Source organism: Diabrotica virgifera, chromosome 8 (genome assembly GCF_917563875.1).
Source record: "Diabrotica virgifera virgifera chromosome 8, PGI_DIABVI_V3a".
NCBI classification, from domain to species: domain Eukaryota; kingdom Metazoa; phylum Arthropoda; class Insecta; order Coleoptera; family Chrysomelidae; genus Diabrotica; species Diabrotica virgifera.
Window position 1 is genome coordinate 196977418 of NC_065450.1, and position 23163 is coordinate 197000580.

Genomic DNA, 23163 nt, shown 5'->3' on the forward strand with positions numbered 1-23163 from the left:
AAGTGCAGATCCCTGGAAGGAGTAGGAGAGGAAGACCAAAGAAGAGCTGGGGGGAGACGATAAGGCAGGACATGTTGGTAGGTAAAGGGGATTGACATTGATATGACCCAAGATAGAATTGTATGGAGAAATGCAATTAGGGAAGCCGACCCCGCATAGGGATAAGGCAAAGAGAATGATGATGATCTTTAAATATGTATCTCTGCTGCAGTGTTGCCAACTGCATTGCTCTAGATTTAGATTATCCGATGATCGCTCGAAAAAGATCCGATTTCTCTCGAAAAGATACGCTCATAGGCGTAACCAGGGGGGGTTTGGGGGTTATCGCCCCCACCATTTGGATATATACCGGGTTATTCACTATATTTTGACCCCCCTGTAAACTGCTTTATTTACAGAATTAGAAAAAAATGTAAAATACTTTTAAATTATGATTTTTTAACATATACAGTGCGTCCATAAAGTTAAGCATAAATTCGTTCTTTCGTAAACCGGCGACTTTAAGGAAAAATCCCGAAACAAGTCGATTTTTATTTTTAAATTACGATTTTTTGGCATATATATCATACTAGTGACGTCATCCATCTGGGCGTGATGACGTGATCGATGATTTTTTTAAATAGGAACAGGGGTCATGTGATAGCTCATTTGAAAGAGTATTCAATTCTCCATCCAATAATGTAAACCTTAACATAATTCTTTATACATAGTGTTCAAGAAACATTTTTTTAATTAAAATAAGTGAGACAAAAAGAAGAATATTTGTAATTTATTTGAATTCAAAATGTATTTTACTACTGTCAGTAAAGAGAAAAAAATTTTATTTGACAAATAAACATTGATTTTCGTTTAAACGAAATGTTCAAACTGCCAAGAGACAGGTGGGTGGCAGTTTTAACATTGAATTTAAGCGAAAAACAATATTTATTTGACAAATAAACATTTTTTTCCTGTTTTCTGACAACAGTAAAACGTATTTTGAATTAAATAAATTACATACATTCTTCTTTTTGTCTCAATTATTTTAATTAAAAAAATATTTTTTTGAACACCTTGTATAAATAAATATGTTAATGTTTATATTAGTGAATAGAGAATTGAATACCCTTTCAAATGAGCTATCACATGACCCCTATTCTTATTTAAAAAAACATCGATTACGTCATCCTGCCCAGATGGATGACGTTACTAGTATGATGTATATGCCAAAAAATCGGAATTTAAAAATAAAAATCGACCTCTTTCGGGATTTTTCCTTAATATCGCCGGTTTACGAAATAATGAATGTATGCGTTACTTTATGGACGCACTGTATATTATACTAGTGACGTCATCCGTTTGGGCGTGATGACGTAATCGAATATTTTTTTAAATGGGAATAGGGGTCGATAGCTAGCTCATTTGAAAGGTTATTTAATTCCCTATTCAGTAGGTATAAACATTAACATGATAATTATACAGGGTGTCCAAAAAAAATTTTTTTAATTAAATTAATTGACACAAAAAGAATAATGTATGCAATTTTTTAATTCAAAATACATTCTACTGCTGTCAGAAAACAGAAATAAATGTTTATTGAACAAATAAACATTACTTTCACTTAAATTCAATGTTCAAGCTGCCACCCATCTGCCTCTTGGCAGTTTGAACATTGAATTTAAGCAAAAATCAATGTTTATTTGTGCAATAAACTTTTATTTCTGTTTTCTAACAGCAGTAAAATGTATTTTAAATTAAATAAATTACATACATTCTTCTTTTTGTGTCAATTAATTTAATTCAAAAAAAATTTTTTGGACACCCTGTATAAATAATTATCTTAATGTTTATATTACTGAATAGAAAATTGAATTACCTCTTAAATGAGCTAGCACACGACCCCTATTCTCATTTAAAAAAATAGTCGATTACGTCATCACGCTCAGATGGATGACGTCACTAGTATGTTATACATGTCAAAAAATCATATTTGTAAAATCGACTAACTTTTGTATTTTACATTTTTTTTCTAATTCCGTAAATAAACCAGTTTACAGGGGTGTCAAAATATAGTGAATAACCCTGTACTTTGAGCTCTCCATACCACCCAGAGGGGCACGACCCAAAATAGTGACAACTCTACCTCATCAATAACAGTCTACGAGAAGTGCAGGGTAAATTGAAGATGGAATTACAAAAAAAATTTGTATGTCTTTGTAATCACTTTATTACTCAAAAAATTACAGGCATATTTTTGTTTACACTTCTCGTTTCAAAGTTGCGATTTTGGGGGCGACCCCTCCCAGAGACCATCCAGCAGTTGTAACCCCCCTACCTTATGATTAGCATCCTCCTGGTTTCTTTTATCTTTTTTATATTGAATACATTACTGAAAACCCTTTCTACACTAGCGTTTGAAAATGCTAGAACAAATAGCAATGAAAATACTTCTAATGAAAATACTTCCTAATATTAAGAAACAAATATATATTAGCTTCATTTTCTAATTTTACCATTTATCCATTATAAAAAAGTATTTTCACAAACCAAAACTTATTTCAACAGACGTTTACTTAAGCATTGCACTACATAAAATAAAAATAAACCTAAATCGTGCAGTGGCTATCAAAGACTAAAAACCCATAAATAAAATCGGACGGCAGAATTCCTGTTTTTGAAATTTGAGTTGGATCAGTATGCGTTCATTTGTGCATTGTGCATTCAAATTCTAAACAAAACAATTCGCACAGGCCCCTTTTGTCCCTTGTTTTCTTAAATAATTACCATGAAAACTATCGAATGTCGCTAACATTCATCCAATATATGTAGGTATAGTATTTTTACTACAAAAGCGATATTACGTAGGTCAAAATTTTTGACGTAAGAGAACTGTCAAAACATTAGAATGTGACTTTTCATTATTGGCATGTTTATAATAATGAAAAATGGCAATAATGAAAAGTCACATTCTAATGTTTTGACAGTTCTCTTACGTCAAAAATTTTGACCTACGTAATATCGCTTTGTAGTAAAAATACTATATATATATATATATATATATATATATATATATATATATATATATATATATATATATATATATATATATATATATATATATTTATTTGCTAAGTGCTACAATCTGGTCTTTGACCAATGAGTAACTTTTTATCTATCCTATCTTACTAACTACTTAATATCTAAGAGTCACCCTTTGATGTCTTCTTAGTTGTCTTTATTATTACTGGGGCACTTTTTGCTTGCGCACTATCACACAAAGCGCTGCTTTTCACTTTATCACGCACTGCACCAAAACGTCGCTTGCACACTAGTCGCGCAATGCTCCGCTATTAGCTTTGTCGCACTACACCAACTCGTGAGGTTTGGTCCTCTTCAGTCTTCTTTTCTGGTTTGAGTTGTGCAGGAGCTGGATGGCTTCAATATTTTCGTGGAGAAGAAGTCTTTTTTCATGACTTTCTGCGTGTTTTCTGATTTCTTTGTCGACGGGCTCCATTCGTAGATCCTCGTGGAGGTCGTCGTTACGGATGTACCAGGGTGCATTAACTATGCCCCTTAATACTTTGTTTTGAAAAGTCTGTATTATTTTCAAGTTTGTCTTTTTTATACATCCCCATAGTTGGATACCATACGTCCATACTGGTTTTATAACTTGTTTGTAGATTAGCATCTTGTTATACGTTGACAACCCTGAGTATTTTCCCAGTAGCCAGTACAATTTTTTATATTTGATATTTAATTCTTCTTTCTTTTTCTTTACATGTGCTTTCCAGCGAAGCTTCGTGTCTAGGGTTAAGCCCAGGTATTTGGCTGTGTTGGCATAAGGAATGTCTTTTCCATTAATTTTTATTGGTGCGTAGAGAATTTTTTTATTAGTGAAATCAACATGTACTGATTTGCTTTCATTCAATGTAATTTTCCACGTCTTAGTCAATTTTTGGAATTTGCTCAAAGGTAGCTAAACAGTAGTTATCGAATTCCGGTAGATCGCATGTATAAAGGAGATATAGGACCGGGCCCAATACGCTACCCTGGGGGACTCCGGCTTTTATTTCTTTAACTTCAGAAGCATCATCTTGCTTGATTCTGAAATATCTATCAGTTAAGTACGATTTAATTATGTCTGTGTATGATTTTGGAAGAGTAGCCTCTAATTTATGAAATAGTCCTTCATGCCAAACTCTGTCAAATGCCTTGGCAACATCTAAGAATAAAGCTGAGCAGACTTTTCTTTCCTCTAGTGCATTTTCTATAATATCGGTGACTCTGTGGAGTTGGTCTATAGTTGAGTGTTTCTGCCTAAAGCCAAACTGGTGATTTGGAATTAATTTTTTGTCTACTATAATTGGTTGCAATCTTCTGAGGAGAAGCTTTTCAAATAATTTAGACATTGTGGGTATATTGGTCTATAGGAGGAGGTTATATGTGGTGGTTTGCCTGGTTTTGGTATCATTACTATTTCCGCCACTTTCCACAATGAAGGAACATATTTTAATCTGATCGCAGCATTAATTAAATAGGTCAACTTGACAATTGCTTTTCTTGGGAGCTGTTTTAATATTTGTCCTGTTATTAAATCAAAGCCAGGAGCTTTTCTCGGGTTTAAATTATACTTGATTTCTTTTATTACTTCTTCTACAGCTACTGGCATTATGTTTTCTTCTTCTTGCATCCAATATAGGCTATTTATAGAAATTTGGGTGGAACCAAAGAAAATTAATGTGTTGTTGGAAATATATGAATGAGAAGCAGATTTTTTCTGGAGAAGTTTATTTTTGTTATTAGTCTGTTGTAGTAGATTGGTAGATACACTGAAAAATATACGCAAATATCCGATTTATTTAAAGATACGAAGAAGATACGATAACCCTCCAAAAGATACGCAAATCGGATAATTATACTCCAATTGGCAACACTGCTCTGCTAGTACTACTACTCTTTAAGTATGTTTTGTAGGGTAGATGAAATGTTTTTTCAAACTTACAAAGAAGTAAAAACTTTAACCATCTTGTATGATGGTATATTTTTTTACCATCATGCATAAGGTTTGTACTTCATTTTTAAGTTTATTTAAACTATGGTATACAGCCAACTACTGGAATTTTCTGTAAATAAATATTTTAAATTTCAGCGACGCCTTTACGCAAAAGATGGAAGATACAGAAAAACAATTGGAGAATCTTCAAAATAGATTTGTAAGTAATATCAAATACATTAGACATTAGATTATAATACATCCAACTCCCACAGAAAACTGGAAGCACGTTGCCACTAGCGCCTCTGCCGGCTTGAGTTGAACTACGTTTTCTCAACGTAAACATACAAATTTAATTTTGTTAATTTTTGGATAATTAATTACCTAATCTTGGTAAATTGTGTTTGTATTTTTACACAAAATGTCTTATAAAATAAGTTCGGTAAATTGGATTCTCAGCAAATACCTAGGATGGCAACAAAATTAACTAAAAAGTGTATTACTTTGTCTCAGTGGCGGCTGGTGACTCAAAAATTTGGTAGTTCTGCAGTATTTTTTGGTTTTTTTTAATTCAATATCTTTTAATCGTTGTATTTTACAACGAGGCTTTTAGTTTGATATTTTACACCATATATTTATTCATTATATATCTATTAAAAAATAATAAAGAACTTACCGATTTTCTTCTTTTCAAATTGAAGATAAATCCAATTATATCAAAAATAGCAATGGTACATTATGGCACACTAGTAATTGTTTTATAGTTTATGTTTTTAGTAGAATTTTATCGATAAATACGCGAAACTAAGGAATGCAAACGAAAAAACACTACAAACAAAATCGCCACAACAATAATTGCATTATAGGGTCTTACGAACTAACTACACACAGAGCCAAATATATTATTTTTTTTTATAAATAAGCTCGATTCGTCGATTTTTTTTTTAAAGCAAACTTGTCTATAACTTTTTCATTAAAGTTTGGTATTTCTTTTATAAGTGTTTTTTCTACTGACAACATGGTTAATGCTACAAGTCGGTCTTCAGTCATGGAATTTCTCAAGAATGTTTTAATCCGTTTTAAACTCGAAAAGCACCTTTCAGCTTCTGCCGTACTCATGGGCACTGTAATTAGAATTTGAAGCAGTTTTACAGTTTCTTGAAAAGGCTCTGTTAAATTATTTTCAATTAAAAATTTTAAAAAAGGTATTGCCCCATTAATTTCTCTACAGTCTTTTCTAAAATAAATAACAGATAATTCAGTCTTCAAGCGCTCCCTATCTAAATTTGGATATGACGCGCAAGTCAGGCTTAAATTATCATCTGGGAAATTAGCACAATAATTATCAAATTGCTCAGGATACTGGACTGTTATCCTTCCGTAACCTTTTAGTTGGTAATGGTTTAACGCATAAACTAGAACCTTGGTCAATGGTATCATCTATTGAATTTCTAACTGAATTCATGTATCTTTCGAATTCTGTCACCTTTTTATTGATTTCCAAAGGATCCGTTTTAGTCTTTTGAAGGGCATTATACAAAACGTCTACTTGTGGCATTATGCGATGGAAAAATGTTAACCAAAAAACAAAATTTTGATCCACTAGTATTCTTCGAATGGAAGACGCTGAACTACAGACAGCTGCCTTATCAAACGATTCTTCTATTTCTTCCATACATTCGATAAAAGAAGATCGATGTTCAAACACAACATTAACAGTTCGAATATTGAAGTTCCAGCGAGTTGGAGCGCCATGAGGAATTTTCTTTTGGACGATTTTATCTAAAACTGCCACTCGTTGTGGCGAATTTTTAAAAAAGGTAGGGATTTCATTTAAATTTCCAAAAAAAAGTCTAACTTGAGAGTTTTCGGAACAAGCCTTAGACATTATTAAATATAATTGATGCGCGTAACAGTGTACAAAATGAGCAAATGGATATTTTTCTTTGATTCTGGCTTGAACTCCTGCGTGCTGTCCACACATGACCGCTGCCCCATCATAACTCTGAGCAATTAGTTTATTATTTGAGTTTTCCAGGATAGGATCCAAAACACTGAAAATGTTTTTGCTTAAAGTATCTGCATTTAATTTTGAAGGTACCAAATATGTCCAAAATCGTTCTACCGGTGCTCCATTTCGACAATATCTAAATACTACAATCATTTGTGATTTTGCTGAAATGTCTGTAGTCTCGTCGGCCATGACAGCTAGATATGGAGATTCCCGAATTTCCTCCAAAATTTTATCCTGGCATAATTCCAACATGCAGTCCAAAATATCATTTTGAATTTCTTTAGAAATGCCCTTAAAAACCGTCGATTCTTCCAAGTGTTGTGCTAAAGTTCTATCCAATTCAGCAGTAAAATTTATGAGGCCGCGAAAAATTCCAGGATTGTCGGATGTTTGTGTCTCGTCGTGTCCCCGAAGCGCCAATTCGAAAACACTACAAAATTTTATGCAGTCTATAATTTTTGAGAGAACATACCTATTTTTTGTTACAGCTTCATTGAATTTTTGAATATTTATCCAGTATGCAGAATCTAACTGTTCTTTAATATTCACGGAGCCTAATAAAGCATATTCCATTTGATTGTGCAAATGATGCTTAGAAGTTTCGTGCTTTTTTATTTTATCACTTAAATGTACTAAGTCTGTTACACCAACTTGCGTCCATGACTTATCACCTCCAAAGAGTACACAAGGAAAACAGAAAAGAGCGTTTTTTCTGTTGCAGCCACATATCCAACTATTTCTCGTATAAATATCGCAATTAAATTGTCGTTTGTAATTTTTCCCTCGGCTTGATCCTTCTTTTTCGATTTTAATATCCGGCAAAGGACGTCCTTTGCATTTTAATTCTAGTTTTTCGTCATAAGAATATTTAAAGAATCTCTTAACATTAATCAAATTATAAATAACATCCATCCTGAACAGCACTTTTATTCTCATATACCTAATATAAATACCGAATTACGTGCAGGACAACTTATTTTAACAGTCGTCGCGTCGCGATCACCGATTATTTAAAATTACAATAAACGTAGGTTTCTACACACTAGTTCGAACTGCGACAAATGCAGCTCAAATATTGCTTTCAGTCGTCGCCTGAAAAGTGTAGGCGAGGGTTGAGCGGGTGTTATCGGGGATATCTTTAACAGTTCACAGCTCGGAGTAGCACCGGTCCGGTCAAATAAGTGGGACTTGCTATCGCCATGAGATGCGACGGACGACAGATTAAAATAAAGGCGGCCATGCACGAAAACCATCTAAATGAATTTAGATTTTATAAGTAGTGATATTTTTTATTTAATTTTCAAAGTAATTTTGTTTGGATTATTTTGGTGGTTCTGCAGCTCCGCAGCACTTATATACCAACCGCCACTGCTTGTCTCCATTCACCCCGATGAGTGGGTGTTCAGCTGCAATTTCTTTTTACAAGAAGGCTAACCCCAGACTGTATAGAAAGAGGGGCCACCGGCCAAGAGGGCCCCCGGCCAAGAGAGCCCCCGTTTGGTTGGCCGTGCATAGATTGTAACGAGGTCAAATAAACTTTTAAAGTACTTTCAGTCAAGTTCTACTTCAAGTTCAAGATCGATTTTAACCTGTTTCACCTGCACCATTATAAAAAGTTTTGTCTCAAAATCTCTCCATGAAGTCACGTCATTTTCTTTGCTTTCAAACCACAAAGCAGCTCCGTCTTTTAGATGGCTTATTATAATTTCTTTGCAGTCTTCAAAGTTCTGCATATTTATGTTGGAATTTGTTTTTTAAGACTTTAATGAAAGATACCGGATTTCGTTTTCTAATATCACCGCCAAATTGGATTCTGCTCTCGTTAGAGCTGTATACAATTATTACTTCCCGACGGTCTCCTCCTTTTTGACATTTTCCTATCTCCTTCAATTTTTCTTCCACTTTTTCCGTATCGAATTTTAACGCATTCTTGAATTTTTCTTCCACGTTTTTAATTTCCTGTATCTTCTAAGCAATCTAGTTTACCTCTTCCTGCATTTTCTCTAAACAAACCTTCATATCTTCATCTTCATATTTTTTCAACTCCCAATGAACAGTATCGTTCGTTGGGAGGCACTGAAGTCCTCATACCAATCTGAAAGATGTTCCTCGAAAGTGACTCTAAAATCTGTTAATCCAACACGCTGGACTGGAAGATTTGATGCAGTCAATGCATTGAAACACAGATTTGCGATGTTTTGAAGTGCCTTTCAAGTCTAGTTCTGACAAGTAACAAAAGAAATTAAAGAGACGAAGCAGCACAACTGAAAAATAAACTAGAATCATTTAAATTTGTTTTGTTACTAGTTGTGCAAAATAAAATCCTTGAAAACCTCAACATAGTCTCGAAAACACTAATCAGAATCTTTGGACCTTTTAACAGCTTACAGTTCACTTGAAGAGAGCCTCTTAAACCTAATTGAAATGAGAGGACAATAATTATTTGAAACCTTCTTTGAAGAGGCTTCAAATATGTGTCAACGTTGCGGAATACCAGTAGGGTTTACTCCAAAAAGAATGCAGAAGACGAAAAAACATTTCGATGATATGTGAGGAGATGATAAGACTTCAAGATCCCAAGTCATGCTTTAGAGTAACCGTGTTTTACTCAATGATAGACACATTATACCATCAGCTAGACACTAGCTTTCAAGGAATGAAAGCAGTGTTAGATACGTACCGACTGTTCAACCTGATTTTATTTTGAATGCAAACGAACAAGACCTTCAAAACGAAGCAATCAACTTCGCAGGGCCGTAACTACCATTGGGGCAACCGGGGCAGTGCCCCGGGGCCCCCGACCAAGGGGAGCCCCGTGCATAGATTTTAACGAGGAAAATAAAAATATGTATTTTAAAAGACGATCCCAACGAAATATTTTCAAATGACACAATTTTAAAAAGACCGCAACATAGTTTTAATTTTTCACTGGGGAAATTAGTCTTTTAGAGTAAAATGCAACTGGAACAGAACAGGGACCCTGAGACCTGAGCTAATCTGGGGCCCCCGAGACCTTAACATAAAAATTTAAATTATTACTTAAGAAATTAGTTATTTCGGCGTAATAAAACCTAAAATGCCATTGGAAGAGGGGGCCCGGGCTAAGCTGGTGCCCCCGAGATCTTTTGTAAATATATAAATTGTGACTGAGGAAATTAGTTATTTTGGCGAAATAAAAACTAAAATGCAACCGGAATAGGGACCCCAGGTCCCAGCTACTTTGTCTTAATCAATTCACCCCAGACCACATCTTGGTACGTGAAAAGAACCATATATTGAAAAGAAAGGATCTAGATAAAGTGAGCACATTAGGATCAGTCCCACCAGTACAGTGACCAGCTTCACTGAGTGTGCTTGGCTCACACTGCAGTAGCTTAAGGCACCTCTGTAATCATTAGAGCTGCTAATTTTATAGTTATTGCAGGACATGCTGAAAAAAAAAGAAAGAAGAGAGTGTGGTGCACACATAGGAGGGGAAAATGCGCTTTCAAGGGGTTAAATATCAAACATTTTTCCGGACCCCCCTTGCGTGGGGGTAAAGTCCCCAGATCTCCCGGTAGGGGGCTCCCAGATCACATTTGCCCCGGGGCCCCCAACATCGTAGTTACGGCCCTGCAACTTCGTAAAACATTTTATTGATGATTCCAGATGAGAGATGGGGGATTTAGCCCCCTTCCTCTGCGGTGTAAACTCCGAGACCCCCCGGTAGGGGGCCCCTTAAATCACGTTTGCCCCGGGACCCCAAACATCCCACTTACGGCCCTGCGGTGGGTGTGGCTTAATTTAAAATGTTTTATGTAGGCAAAAATATACCTTCTTCTTCTTCCTGTGCCATGTCCGATTATCGTATACCTAGGCGTCAAAATGGGGCAAGGCCTAGCATTCGCACCACATGTTACCTCAACAGTTCAGAAAACAGCAATGCCAGAGCCCAATAAGAGGACTCACAGGAAGAAGCAAATTAGCTATTAAAACAATATTAGGACTGATAAACAGCATTATATATACTACCATATAACTACATATGCTTCTCTCGCACGGAGACACATACATCTTATAGAAACAAAAAGAAGATACAAGCAACACACAACAACTTCCTTAGAGAAGCTGCAAATGTCCCCAGCATAGGCGTAACCAGGGGGGTTTGTGGGTTACAACCCCCTCTCCATAACTCCGTACTATTCCATACTCCCCAGAAACCATCAATTAGTTGTCACCCCCCCTTAGGATCATCCTGGTTACACCTCTGGTCCCCAGATACGTTGCTTTAAAAGTTCCCGTTCAGCAAATTAAAACAAAAACGAATAAGACTACTGGATATGATGGAAGACAAAGACAAAGCCAGAACAAAATAGCTGAGCTAGAAGACCTCCCAAACCAAATCCTGTGAGTGATATTAAGGTATGATGTGTACCATAGATGGAAGCACAGAAGACCCAAATAACAAATATTAGCAAACATACAGGGTATCCCAAAAGTAGCGGAACGATCGAATATTTCGCGAAATGAACATCGGATCGAAAAACTGAAACATGAATTTTCAATATTATTCAAAAATCTATCGAATGACACCAAACAGGACCCCCCCAGTCCACCTCCTGGAGGTGAGGCGAGGGTAACTCTAAAATCTTAAAATGGAAAACTCCAGTTTTTATTGCAGATTTGGATTCCTTACGTAAAAGTAAGGAACTTTTATTCGAGACATTTTTTCGAATTGTGGCTAGATGACGCTATAATCGGAAAAAACGATTTATCGTGATACCATAAGTAAATTATATGAACGGTCTAATATCTCGAGAAATAAACTTCCAAATGACACACCAAAAAATACGATCTAACATTTTTCAAAAATCTATCGAATGACACCAAACACCACCCCCTGGAGGTGGGGAACTTTAAAATCTTAAATGAGGAACCTCCATTTTTTATTGCAGATTTGGATTCGTCATGAAAAAAGAAAGTAACATTTATTCGAAACATTTTTTAAAATTGTTGATAGATGGCGCTATAGTCGGAAAAATACGATTTGAAGGACCACGGAAAAGAACGATCATAGTCCATTTTTGGTCGAAATTTAAATATTGGCACCATATTTTAGCTTTTCGTGGAAAGAACCCAAGCATGGTTTCGTTTGTCCAATAACGATCACCGTACGTAATAATTAAAAATGTTGTATTTAATTTTCCTGAACCAAAATATACGAACTAAAACTTTCAAATTGGATTTGTACAAAATGAACAAAATGTGACTCTGATCCAAGGTTCATAAATAGACAGGTTGCATGGTAACTTTCCACCAATCAGCGTCGAGAATCTAATGGCGGGAGTGACGTCACCCAGAATGCTGCATTCAAATTCATTCACTTCACTCATTGAAATGAACTCGGAAAGTAGGAATTTATTGAAAATGTGTATATTAAAAAAAAAATACTTTTGGATTTTTAATGACTATTTCTATATATACTATATATTCATATATTCTTTAAAAAATGTGGTAGATACCTGTAGAGTTACAAAAATCATAGAATATAATTGCAATTAAATATATGCAGTAGAATAGCATTACTAATACTTAATTAAAGCAGAAGGAGATTCTTTCTTGTGTATATATGGGACTAAATCATTCAAATATTCTAGGTATATTAATAATGGGTTGAATACAATTTACTTTTTTAAATGATTTTGAGTAGGTATATAATAATTTTGAATTGGGGATAATGCATGTAGTACATTATTATAAATTCCTCCTAACATGTAAACCATAGTGAAAAAGAGATTCAACTAAAGATTTATGTATCAAAATTAGTAGTTTTTCCCTTAAGTTTAACATAAGAGCATCTGATTACGTTAGGTGTACTGGATTATAATATCTAAAACTATTAAAACATTATGATTCCATTCAATAGATACCTGTGAAGTTTTACATTAACAGTAAATTATAAAAAAAAATACAATTTCAGTGCAATAAAGGGAATTTTCCCCATTTTATATATTCATTTAGTTTATAATTGTTTATTCAAACGATCTTCAGATGGCTGCAATATTGGTTATAATTTTATATGAAACAATTACATATAATAGATCTATTATCTATAGACTTATAGATATATTGTTCAATAAGTCTAAGCAGAATGTAACCTACACAGATGATGTAAACTTGATGTAAAGAACATCAAGAGACAATACAGAACTGTAATGTCTCTATACAAGAATGTCCTTTACTATACAATACAGCAGAAAGAAAATCCAGAAGTAGGTACTTAATACAACCACATTAAAATGTATCTTAACACTTGTAAAAGAGTTTTGGGTTTAAGTTATTATAATAAAAACACTTAATGCTATCTATAGATACATTATATCTCAAGATATAAACACAAATTAAAACACTAACGATATTTAATAACAAAATATAGCCTCCAAACCACGTATCCTATTATGTTTACAAACAATTCGTAAAATTGATCGTCTGGGTGACGTCACGATGACAAGATTTTATTTGTCAATGTCAAAGTTACCATACAACCTATGGTATAGGGACCTTGACTCTGATCGTTCTTTCCCGTGGCCCTTCATTTATTAGAGCCATCTATCAACAATTCTCAAAAATGTTTCGAATAAATGTTACTTATTCTTTCATGAAGAATCCAAAACTGCAATAAAAAATGGGGGTTCCTATTTAAGATTTTAGAGTTATCCTGCACCCACCTCCAGGGTGTGGAGTGGGGGGGGGGGGTCGTGTTTGGTGTCATTCGATAGGTTTCACTTCGAGTGATATTGACTTAGAGTATAGTGACTTGGAGTGAAAATTCAAAATAAACCTCATTTTCGTTTTCAGCACCATCCAAAACATAAAGTAAGACCAAAATTAACCATTCAACGTCCATGGTCAGTATCTCGAAAAATAAGCGTTATTTTGAGGATGTATAACGTCGGTATTGAAAGTTTCACCATTTTTTTTTCTATAAAACAATTTGATCTAAGCTTTAAAGAAAACTTCTTTGTACTCTATGTTTTAACTAAATGTGATTAAAAAGCTTAATTTCAAATTTCTTCCTCAATATATGCGATTAAACTTTGAAATTCACGAATCTGCACCTTTTACTTTAAAAAATTCATAACCTTTATTGGAATAAGACTGAAAGCTTGAAACAGGTACCATTGTCATCAGAAAGGTAAGAACCATATACTGTAAAAATTTCAGAAAAAGGAAATAAAATGGAACAGATTTGTAGCGAGGTAGACGCAAAAAAAGTGATTTAATTGTTTTTTTATTTTTAACGTAAAATTGCGATTTTGACAATGTTCCCCCACATCAAATTCAAAATAATCATTTTCGTTTTCAGCACCATCAAAAACATAAAGTATGACTAAAATTAACCATTCACCTCACCGTGGTCAGTACTTGGTCATTTTGGGGGCGCCTGCCGCTCGCCTATAGCCACAAGTTCCACAAGTTCTTCCAACATTCTACCCTTAAAAACTCTTGCCAAATCCTTATCCTTTAACTTCCACCACTTTTAATTTCTAGTGTCCTACTTCCTTTCGGCCTCACCTTTATCTTCATATTTACTATCACCGGTCGTTTTTTTATGGTTCGGTATTTATTATAACAAATACCTACAGTGATGAGTGCGCTAATAACGGAAAAGACGGAAAATATAATACGTTGTGAAAATAAAAAAAGAAAAAACTAGTAGAGGTGGGAAATTATCAAAATAAACCTATAAATTTATTTACATTATATTAAGAGTATAGGCGCAAATATTTTACGGCTATCCCTACTTTTTCTGTCTTTACACGGAAAATTACATGTAGTAAAATTCTCACTGATATGGATATGTAAACATTACTTGACAATATCATTATTAACTTTAAGGAGATGGCTTTTGAATGTTCTTGGATAACGGTTACTTGTATAATTGCATTATTAATTCAGTTAATTAATATGATAATTTTTCACTAACTATGTATTCAGTGATTGCAATAATTTATATACTGTACAACAAAAACTAATACTCAAACGAGAAAAGGAAAAGTGATAAAGTGATTTTTTAATAATACAGGGTGCGCCAAACCTCTGGTTTTCTTTGATTATGGCTAAATTATGGGATATACAAAAAAATGTTTTTAACAAAATTAATGTATATCGACGCCGTCTATAATTTAAAATTATTTTAGATTATACAGGGTGAGTCAGAACGACGGTAGGAACCAAAGTTGTGTTTTTTTAATGGAACACCATATATATTAAATCATTTTTGAATATATTTTTTAAAAATATTAAGAATTTATATAAGGTATTATAGGCCTAAAGTTAAAAATTTTCGAAATGTTTACACTTTTATTGACAATAATGGTAATACTGTTATTTTTAAATAAATTAACATATTTGACATATATCCATAAAATATACAGTGTGATCACTATTTGCAAATATAAAATTTTCTCATTTTTTTAATGGGACACCCTGTATATTAGTATTGCCTTTTGTAGTAAATGTTCCTATAATAATTCCTGTAATAAAACCTTTCTTTTTGTATAAGGTTGTATCTACCTAGCATGTTTCGTTTTGTAGATATTTAAAGAAAACTATAGACTTTACCTTTTTGCGGATTTTTTATTAAAAAATTTTTTGCAAAAAAAATAATTATAATCTTGTTTTAGAAACATACATTAAAATATTAAATATGAAAATAAAAACGTAATTAAAGATTAAAATAAATCGTATACTAGTACAATTCAATTGAATTTAATATCTTAAAATTATTTTACAAAAAATATTTTTTTCATACTAATGAATGCATAAATTAGTTACTAAATTAAATAAACAACCAAATTTAATATCTAACCTAGTAATTTTTCTAGCACAGCAACTTTCTTGTACCAAATTAATTGTTAGTTATATTTGTATTTACGAGTGAGATCAGTTAAACTTTTAATTTACCTTTTTTTACTTACATCTTAAGAACATAATTATAAAGTTTTCTTTGAAACAAATGAATGTTAAATGTATCAGCCAAATTATTAATATACTTAAATAGTATTAACTGCTGTCACAAAAGCTGGTAAATTTTGAAATTTTTGTAACAATTTTTTATATTTTAAATTTTAATTTTTCAACCGAACAATTGGTGGATATGACATTTGTTTTGGGCGAATCCATTAGAAATTATTACCAGCTTTTGTGACACGACTACATAGATAATATTTACTTCATAATGTTATACTTCTATAACGTTCATTTGTTTCAAAGCATACTTTATACGTTCTCAAGATGTAGGTAAATTAAAAAGTTATTAACTGATCTTACTCGTAAATACAATTTAACTATCAAAATTGGGTACAATAAAGTTACTAGGGTAGAAAAATTTCTAGGGTAGATCCATATTAATTACTTATTAGTATGGTAAAATATTGTTTGTAACATAATTTTAAAGTTATTAAATTCAATTAAGTTGCACTTGTATAATACGTTTTATTTTAACCTTTAATTACGTTTTTATTTTCATCTTTGATATTTTAGTGTGTTTCTAAAATCAGATTATAATTTTTTTTGCAAAAAAATTTAATTAAAATTATCGCGGATATAAAATATCCGCGAAACGTAAAATCTATAGTTCTTTTTTAAATATTTACAAAACCAAACATGCTATGTACATAAAACCTTATACCAAAAGAAAGGTTGTAATATTTACTACAAAATGCAAAACTAATATACAGGGTGTTCCATTTAAAAAAATGAGAAAATTTTGTATTTGCAAATAGTGATCACACTGTATATTTTATGGCTATAGGTAAAAGATATTAAATTATTTAAAAATGATACTATATTATAAAAACTTTGACCTGCCACTTAAATTTTTATTACTTTGGAAACATAATCCACAGCCCTACAAATATTACCATTTTTCTCAATAAAAATGTAAATATTTCGAAAATTCTTAAATTCTGGCCTATAAGACCTTATACAAATTTTTCATATTTTAAAAAAGTAAATTCAAAAATCATTTAATATATAGGGTGTTCCATTAAAAAAAATACAACTTTGGTTCATACCGTCGTTCTGACTCACCCTGTATAATTAAAAATAATTTTAAATTATAGACGGTTTTGATATACATTAGTTTTGTTAAAAACATTTTTTGTAGATCCCATAGTTTAGCCGTAATCAAACAAAACCAGAGGTTTGGCGCACCCTGTATATTATTACTACGGAACGCTTACAATTTTGAACATCTTTAACAACAAATACTTGGATCACAGAATATATTCTGGTGTATCCTCTGCTTGGATCTTCCATAAATAATAAACAATCAATATCTTTTTATTAAGTTCACATCTTAAATAAATTATTTATCAAATACACTATCAATATTATTAAATCAACAACTCAAAATATTCCTGACGCAATGTCAAATATTTAAAATTGTCACTGTCTTATCACCATATTCTATTCGACTCAATGTGTTGTATGACAAAGATAGCGAATGTTCGATTTGGAAAATATCACCACGGACATGGTGTCCATTTTTTTGAATCCTGAAAAAACTAATAAATATTTTTAAAAAATTTAAACGCAGAATGAAAGACTAAATTATTATCGAGGGCCGAAAGGCCCTTAGAATAAATAAAAAGTTTCTTTTGAATCAGATATTTAAAATTAAAAATCACACTACGTTTTCTCTTAGTTTTTCACCCCTGTAATTTATTAAAATAAACATTGTAGAAGTTTCAGGGATTTTCGGTCCTCGATAAGAACGTAATCTTCTGCGTTTAAATTTTTCAAAATTACTTATTAGTTTTCTCAGGATTCGAAAAAACTGAATCCCATTTAAATAGCATTGAAGTCGAAACTTTGTACCCATTCCCTTAATGTTTTCCACCTTTAGATATATCGGAGGAGTTTAATAACTGCCACTGTGACAGGAGAATTTTATAAAATTCTCTTGTGACAGTTTGACTCTGATACGTCTAAAGGTGGGAAACTACCAATATAATGTAAATTTATAAGTTTCTATTGATAATTTACCACCTCTACAAGTTTCTTCTCTTTTTCACTTCACAACGTATTATATGTTTTCCGTCTTTTCCGTTATTTTGCAAGTTATTAGCAGAACCTATTTTACTTCAAATCAGGCCCGAGGCACTACATAATTTTCGGGCCCCTAAATATAATTTAATAATAATATTAATTAAGTTAATTAGTTAATATTGATATCATATTTTTTAATTGTTCTAAGACCTTCTTCTTCTTCTTCTTCTTCTTAACGTGCCCTATCAAGTCGTTTTGACGTTGGCGATTAACATGGCGAAACTGTCTCTGTCTCGAGCTATTCTAAATAGTTGTTTTGCTTTCTTTATTCCTGTCCACTCCCGGATATGCTTCAACCAAGATGCCTGCTTTCTACCAATTCCTCTGCGTCCTTAGATATTACCCATGATAATAAGTTGAAGAATATTATACCGGTCTCCCCTTACTACGTGTCCAAAATAGGCCATCTTTCTATATTTGATGTTATCAAGCAGCTCGCGGGCAGCATTTTGCTCTCTTAGGGACTGCCACACTTGTCAGAGTAGCCGTCCATGGTATTTTCAGTGTACGTCTGTGCAGCCACATTTCAAAGGCCTCCAAACGATTAATCGTCGATATTTTTAATGTCCATGCTTCGACACTATACAAGAGGACTGACCAAATGTAACATTCAATCATGCGCTTCCTGCGGGCTATCTCGATTCTACATTTTATCTCTTTATCTGGATCTAGTTGTTCAGTAATAAGGCAACCAAGATATTTAAAACTGGGTACTCTTTGAATTATATGACCATCAACATATAACCGTGAATCTTGATGGGCCAAACGGCTAAATACCATGTATTTTGTTTTTGAACAGTTTATGTTTAGGCCAAACTCTCTTCCCACTGTGTCAATGGCATTTAAAAGGTGTTGTAATCTGTTCATATTATCACTTAAAATAACTGTATCGTCTGCATATCTGATTGTATTTATCAGAATTCCATTAACTTTCATACCCCATTCCAAAATATGGAGCGCTTCCTTAAATATTCTATCTGAATATAAATTGAATAACAGTGGGACAGTATACAACCCTGTCTGACACCTCTTTGTATTTTGCATATTTCTGTTCATTTTCTTTTTATGCAAGCTGTTTGACGCCAGCATAATTTTTCTATGATTCGTACATCTTGACTATCAACTCCTTAATCCTTTAATATTTTAATTAATTTGTGATGTTGTACTCGATCAAAGGCCGATCATAGTCAATAAATACAGCAAATACGTCTTTCCTTTGATCTCGGCATTTCTGCAATAATACATTTAGTGCAAAGAGTGCGTCCCGGGTTCCCAGTCCATTTCTGAAGCCAAATTGTGTTTCATCCTGGTCTTCTTCACATTTATCTCTGATTCTACTGTGTATGATACGTAGAAAGATTTTCAAAGTGTGGCTCATGTGGTTCTAAGACCACAGTTGACAAATTTGAAAATTTATCTTGTTTTATTGCAATAACAATATTTTAATGATCTTTCCGGGCCCCATTAAAATGCGGGCCCGAGGCAGGTGCCTCACTGGCCTAGTGGTAAAATAGGCCTTGGTTATTAGCGCACTCATCACTGTATATTAAACTAATAGATATATATTTTAAGGCTGACAAATTTATGGAAGAAGAAATAACCAAAATTACGGAACAGTTAAGCACTACCAAGCAAAATGGACAAACGATCGCCGAGGTTGCGCCCCGTACAGTGAAAATGCCAGAAAGAGTGAAAGAAATAAAGGATTTGGCGACAGAAATCAAAAGTACTACCGAAACTGTTCCCGATATAGAGAAGATCAAAGAAAAAGAAAAGAACATAGAGTTTATATTGAAACAAATCCGTATTCAAGAAGCAAAAATTGAGTCTTTGGAGTAGGAGATATTTCTCATATAATTGTTAAATATAATTTAAGTTTTCAAGTCAGTTTAATCAATTTGCAGGATTTAAATTTTGTTTATTTGAATTTAACATGTTTTGAGTTTAGTTTGTAACTTGTTTAATACACAATGGTTTATGAGTTTGTATTCTATATTATTCTATCCTATATCACATGTAGTTTAAGCGTTGATTGATAAATACAGTGATGAGCGCGCTAATAACCGACAAAATAACGCAAAAGATGGAAAACATAATACGTTGTGAAATAAAAAAAGCTGAAACTATGAGTACTCATTGTAGAAGTGGGAAATTATCAATAGAAACCTATAAATCTACATTATTTTGATAGTTACCTACCTTTAGACATATTGGGAGGAATTTGGCAACTTCGATAAAATCCTTCCTATAAAATTATCCTGTTACGTTTGACTCCGATACGTCTATAGGTGTGAAACTATAAAAATAATATAAATTTATAGATTTCTATTGATAATTTTACACCTTTACTAGTTTCATCTCTTTTTATTTCACAACGTATTATGTTTTCCGTCTTTTCCGTTATTTTGCCGGTTATTAGCGCACTCATCACTGAGTTATCATTCAACGGTTTGCATAGCCCCGTAATGGAAGCAATACAGAGATATTTGATAACAGTGAAAAGAGGGCCTATAAAAATATCTGTTTGTCTTTGTTTGGGCCATAAAAATTAATTTTTAAACGAATTCGTTCATACTATTTTGTACATATTTAATCCCAGCAAGTATACTTAAATCCTAGATGTAGCAAAAATAAACTAGATACAGAACTGGAGGACAATAACTGAGGTCGGTTTTTTAAAGTTAAGTGCGTGTGTTGCCCTCTACCAATAAGGGGCAAAAATACTAAATCTGCGGAATAGGTATTTTTTGTATTTATTTTTGTATAAAACAATCATATTGCTTTTGCTTGCTTACAACGTTTAAAATTGATAAAGCAAGTCACAAACTTCATTAATCAATGATAAAAAGTATAAATTAATATTAAAAAAATAAAAGTATGCAGTCAGTCAAGTGTAAGTTTCAAATTATTACTCAAATTGCCCATTTATTTATTGTTTCGTTAAAAAATAGCGCCCTCTAACCGGATACCCGGATAGAACGTGATATAACTCTGTGGTTCTTTTATACCAGACAGTAGTAGAGATGGACACTTACATGTCATTGGTATATAGTTCTGTCGCCAAGTTTTTAATGTATTTTGACTCGTAGAACACGAATTTTTGGTTAACAGTGGATCCGGATGTCGATAAAATTGTTATAAACAAAGAACTTGAGGAATCACATAACAGCGATTTTTTGCAAAACAAAACATTTTTTTTGTATTTTTTGGGTCATTCTAAGCAAAAAACGTTTTTACAAGTTTTTTCGTAGGATGCATAGTTTTCGACATAAACGCGGTTGAACTTTCAAAAAATCGAAAAATTGCAATTTTTCAACACGAATAACTTTTGATTGAAAAATAAAATAGCAATTCTGCTTACCGCATTTGAAAGTTCAAGTCAATAAATATTCTATCGGTTTTGATTACTTTCATTGCTAAAAATTAATTTTTTATTGTTAAACAAAGCTATAAACACATCGTGATTGAATGATGTTTTCAATGCATTTCTCGTTTAAAATCGAATTTTGAAAGTTCAACCGCGTTTATCTCGAAAACTATGCATCCTACAAAAAAACTTGAAAGACCGTTTTTTGCTGAGAATCGCCCAAAAATTATAAAAAATGTTTTGTTTTGCGAAAAATCGCTGTTATGTAATTCCTCAAGTTCGTTGTTCTGTGTATAACAATCTTATCGACATCCGGATCAACTGTTACCCAAAAAATTCGTGTTCTACGGATCAAAATACATAAAAAAACTTGGGTAAGTCCATCTGAATTAAGGAGGCCGTTGTACTCCCCTGGCGACAGGACTAATAATAGAAAATCAAAACAAGAAATCGTTCTGAAACTGTTTTCTTATGGCATAATATTACATATAACCAAGAAATCGTTGTTGCTATTACAAGTATCTTTTTGAAAGAATTTACATTTGCTCTTTCAATCAGTTGCATTTTCTGTGTGATAAAATTGCATTGGGAGTGATTTATGTCAAACATGTCATTTTCTATCTCACAATTGCATTGCTATTATGAGGCTTTTCATTCTCAGTCATTTGTTTCGAGCTTCTGTCATGTGTCACATAATATTAATATATCTACGTCATACGTTATTGGCATATTATACCAATGATACAAACCAAAGACGTATGACGTAGATATATTAATATTATGTGACACACGACAGAAGCTCGAAACAAATCACAATCGATGAAAAGCCAGATTGTCCAGTATTGATAAACCTTATTATTAAAGCAGGACAAAAATGTTACAATCACAGATCAACCTTTTTATTGAATTGTGCTACAAGCGATTTATAGCCAAAGATCTTATACACATAGATTTGGCCAACTCCGAAAAATAGCGTAACGCGGAGCAGTTCGGGTCGGTGGTCTATCTATCTCTCTCTACTGGCGCTTAGCTTTCTCTCTTTAGCATATGAAGGCTGCCACCTCTGTGTAACTGTCGTTCCATTACTCCCACCTCTTGGTAGATACGCTCACACTCGCACGACAGACAAAGATAACTAGACCACTGTCGTCCACTGTACTTGACGTTACACCCCGATGCATTGAGTGGCATATAACTATAGTCCGTCCCACCTTGACTTTACAGTATAGGGAACATAGGCAATGCAGTCCTAATGATAGTTTTTAGCGCGGTGATGCCGATTTTATCAAAAAGAATTTGTAATCGAATATTAGAGATTAAATTAAAACTGTTTTAGAAAGACACTCTACAATTTTAGGATTCCTATGCGTTTAAGTTTATTTGATATACCTACTGTAGTTATTACGCATATGAATCCTAAAATTGTAGATTTCCTTTCTAAAACAGTTTTAATTTAATCTATCTAATGTTCGAATACAAATTCTTTTTGATAAAATCGGCATTACCGCGCTAATAACCAGTGGCGGCTCGTCAGAGGAGGCAAGGGAGGCTTAGCCTCCCTATAAATTTTTTACACACGCGACACTGTTTTGTTTATCATGAATCGCGAAAACAACAAGCACGCTCAGGACTCTCACTATTATACAACGTGTAAATTCCATATTATCACTAAATATCCATACGCACGGAGCATTAGCATTAGAACGCATGGTCGCG

General features: G+C 33.1%; 1 protein-coding gene across 1 annotated transcript in view; it reads left to right on the forward strand.

Moving 5' to 3' along the window:
- Positions 1-20064, forward strand: part of LOC126889263 (uncharacterized) — a 68233-nt gene extending 48169 nt beyond the window's left edge. Inside the window, exons 3-4 of the mRNA XM_050657376.1 lie at positions 5129-5192; positions 19653-20064. Of these exons, the coding sequence (XP_050513333.1) occupies positions 5129-5192; positions 19653-19919 (331 nt within the window). The 3' untranslated portion in view covers positions 19920-20064. The remainder of the gene's footprint in view (positions 1-5128; positions 5193-19652) is intronic.
- The last annotated feature ends 3099 nt before the right edge of the window (positions 20065-23163 follow it).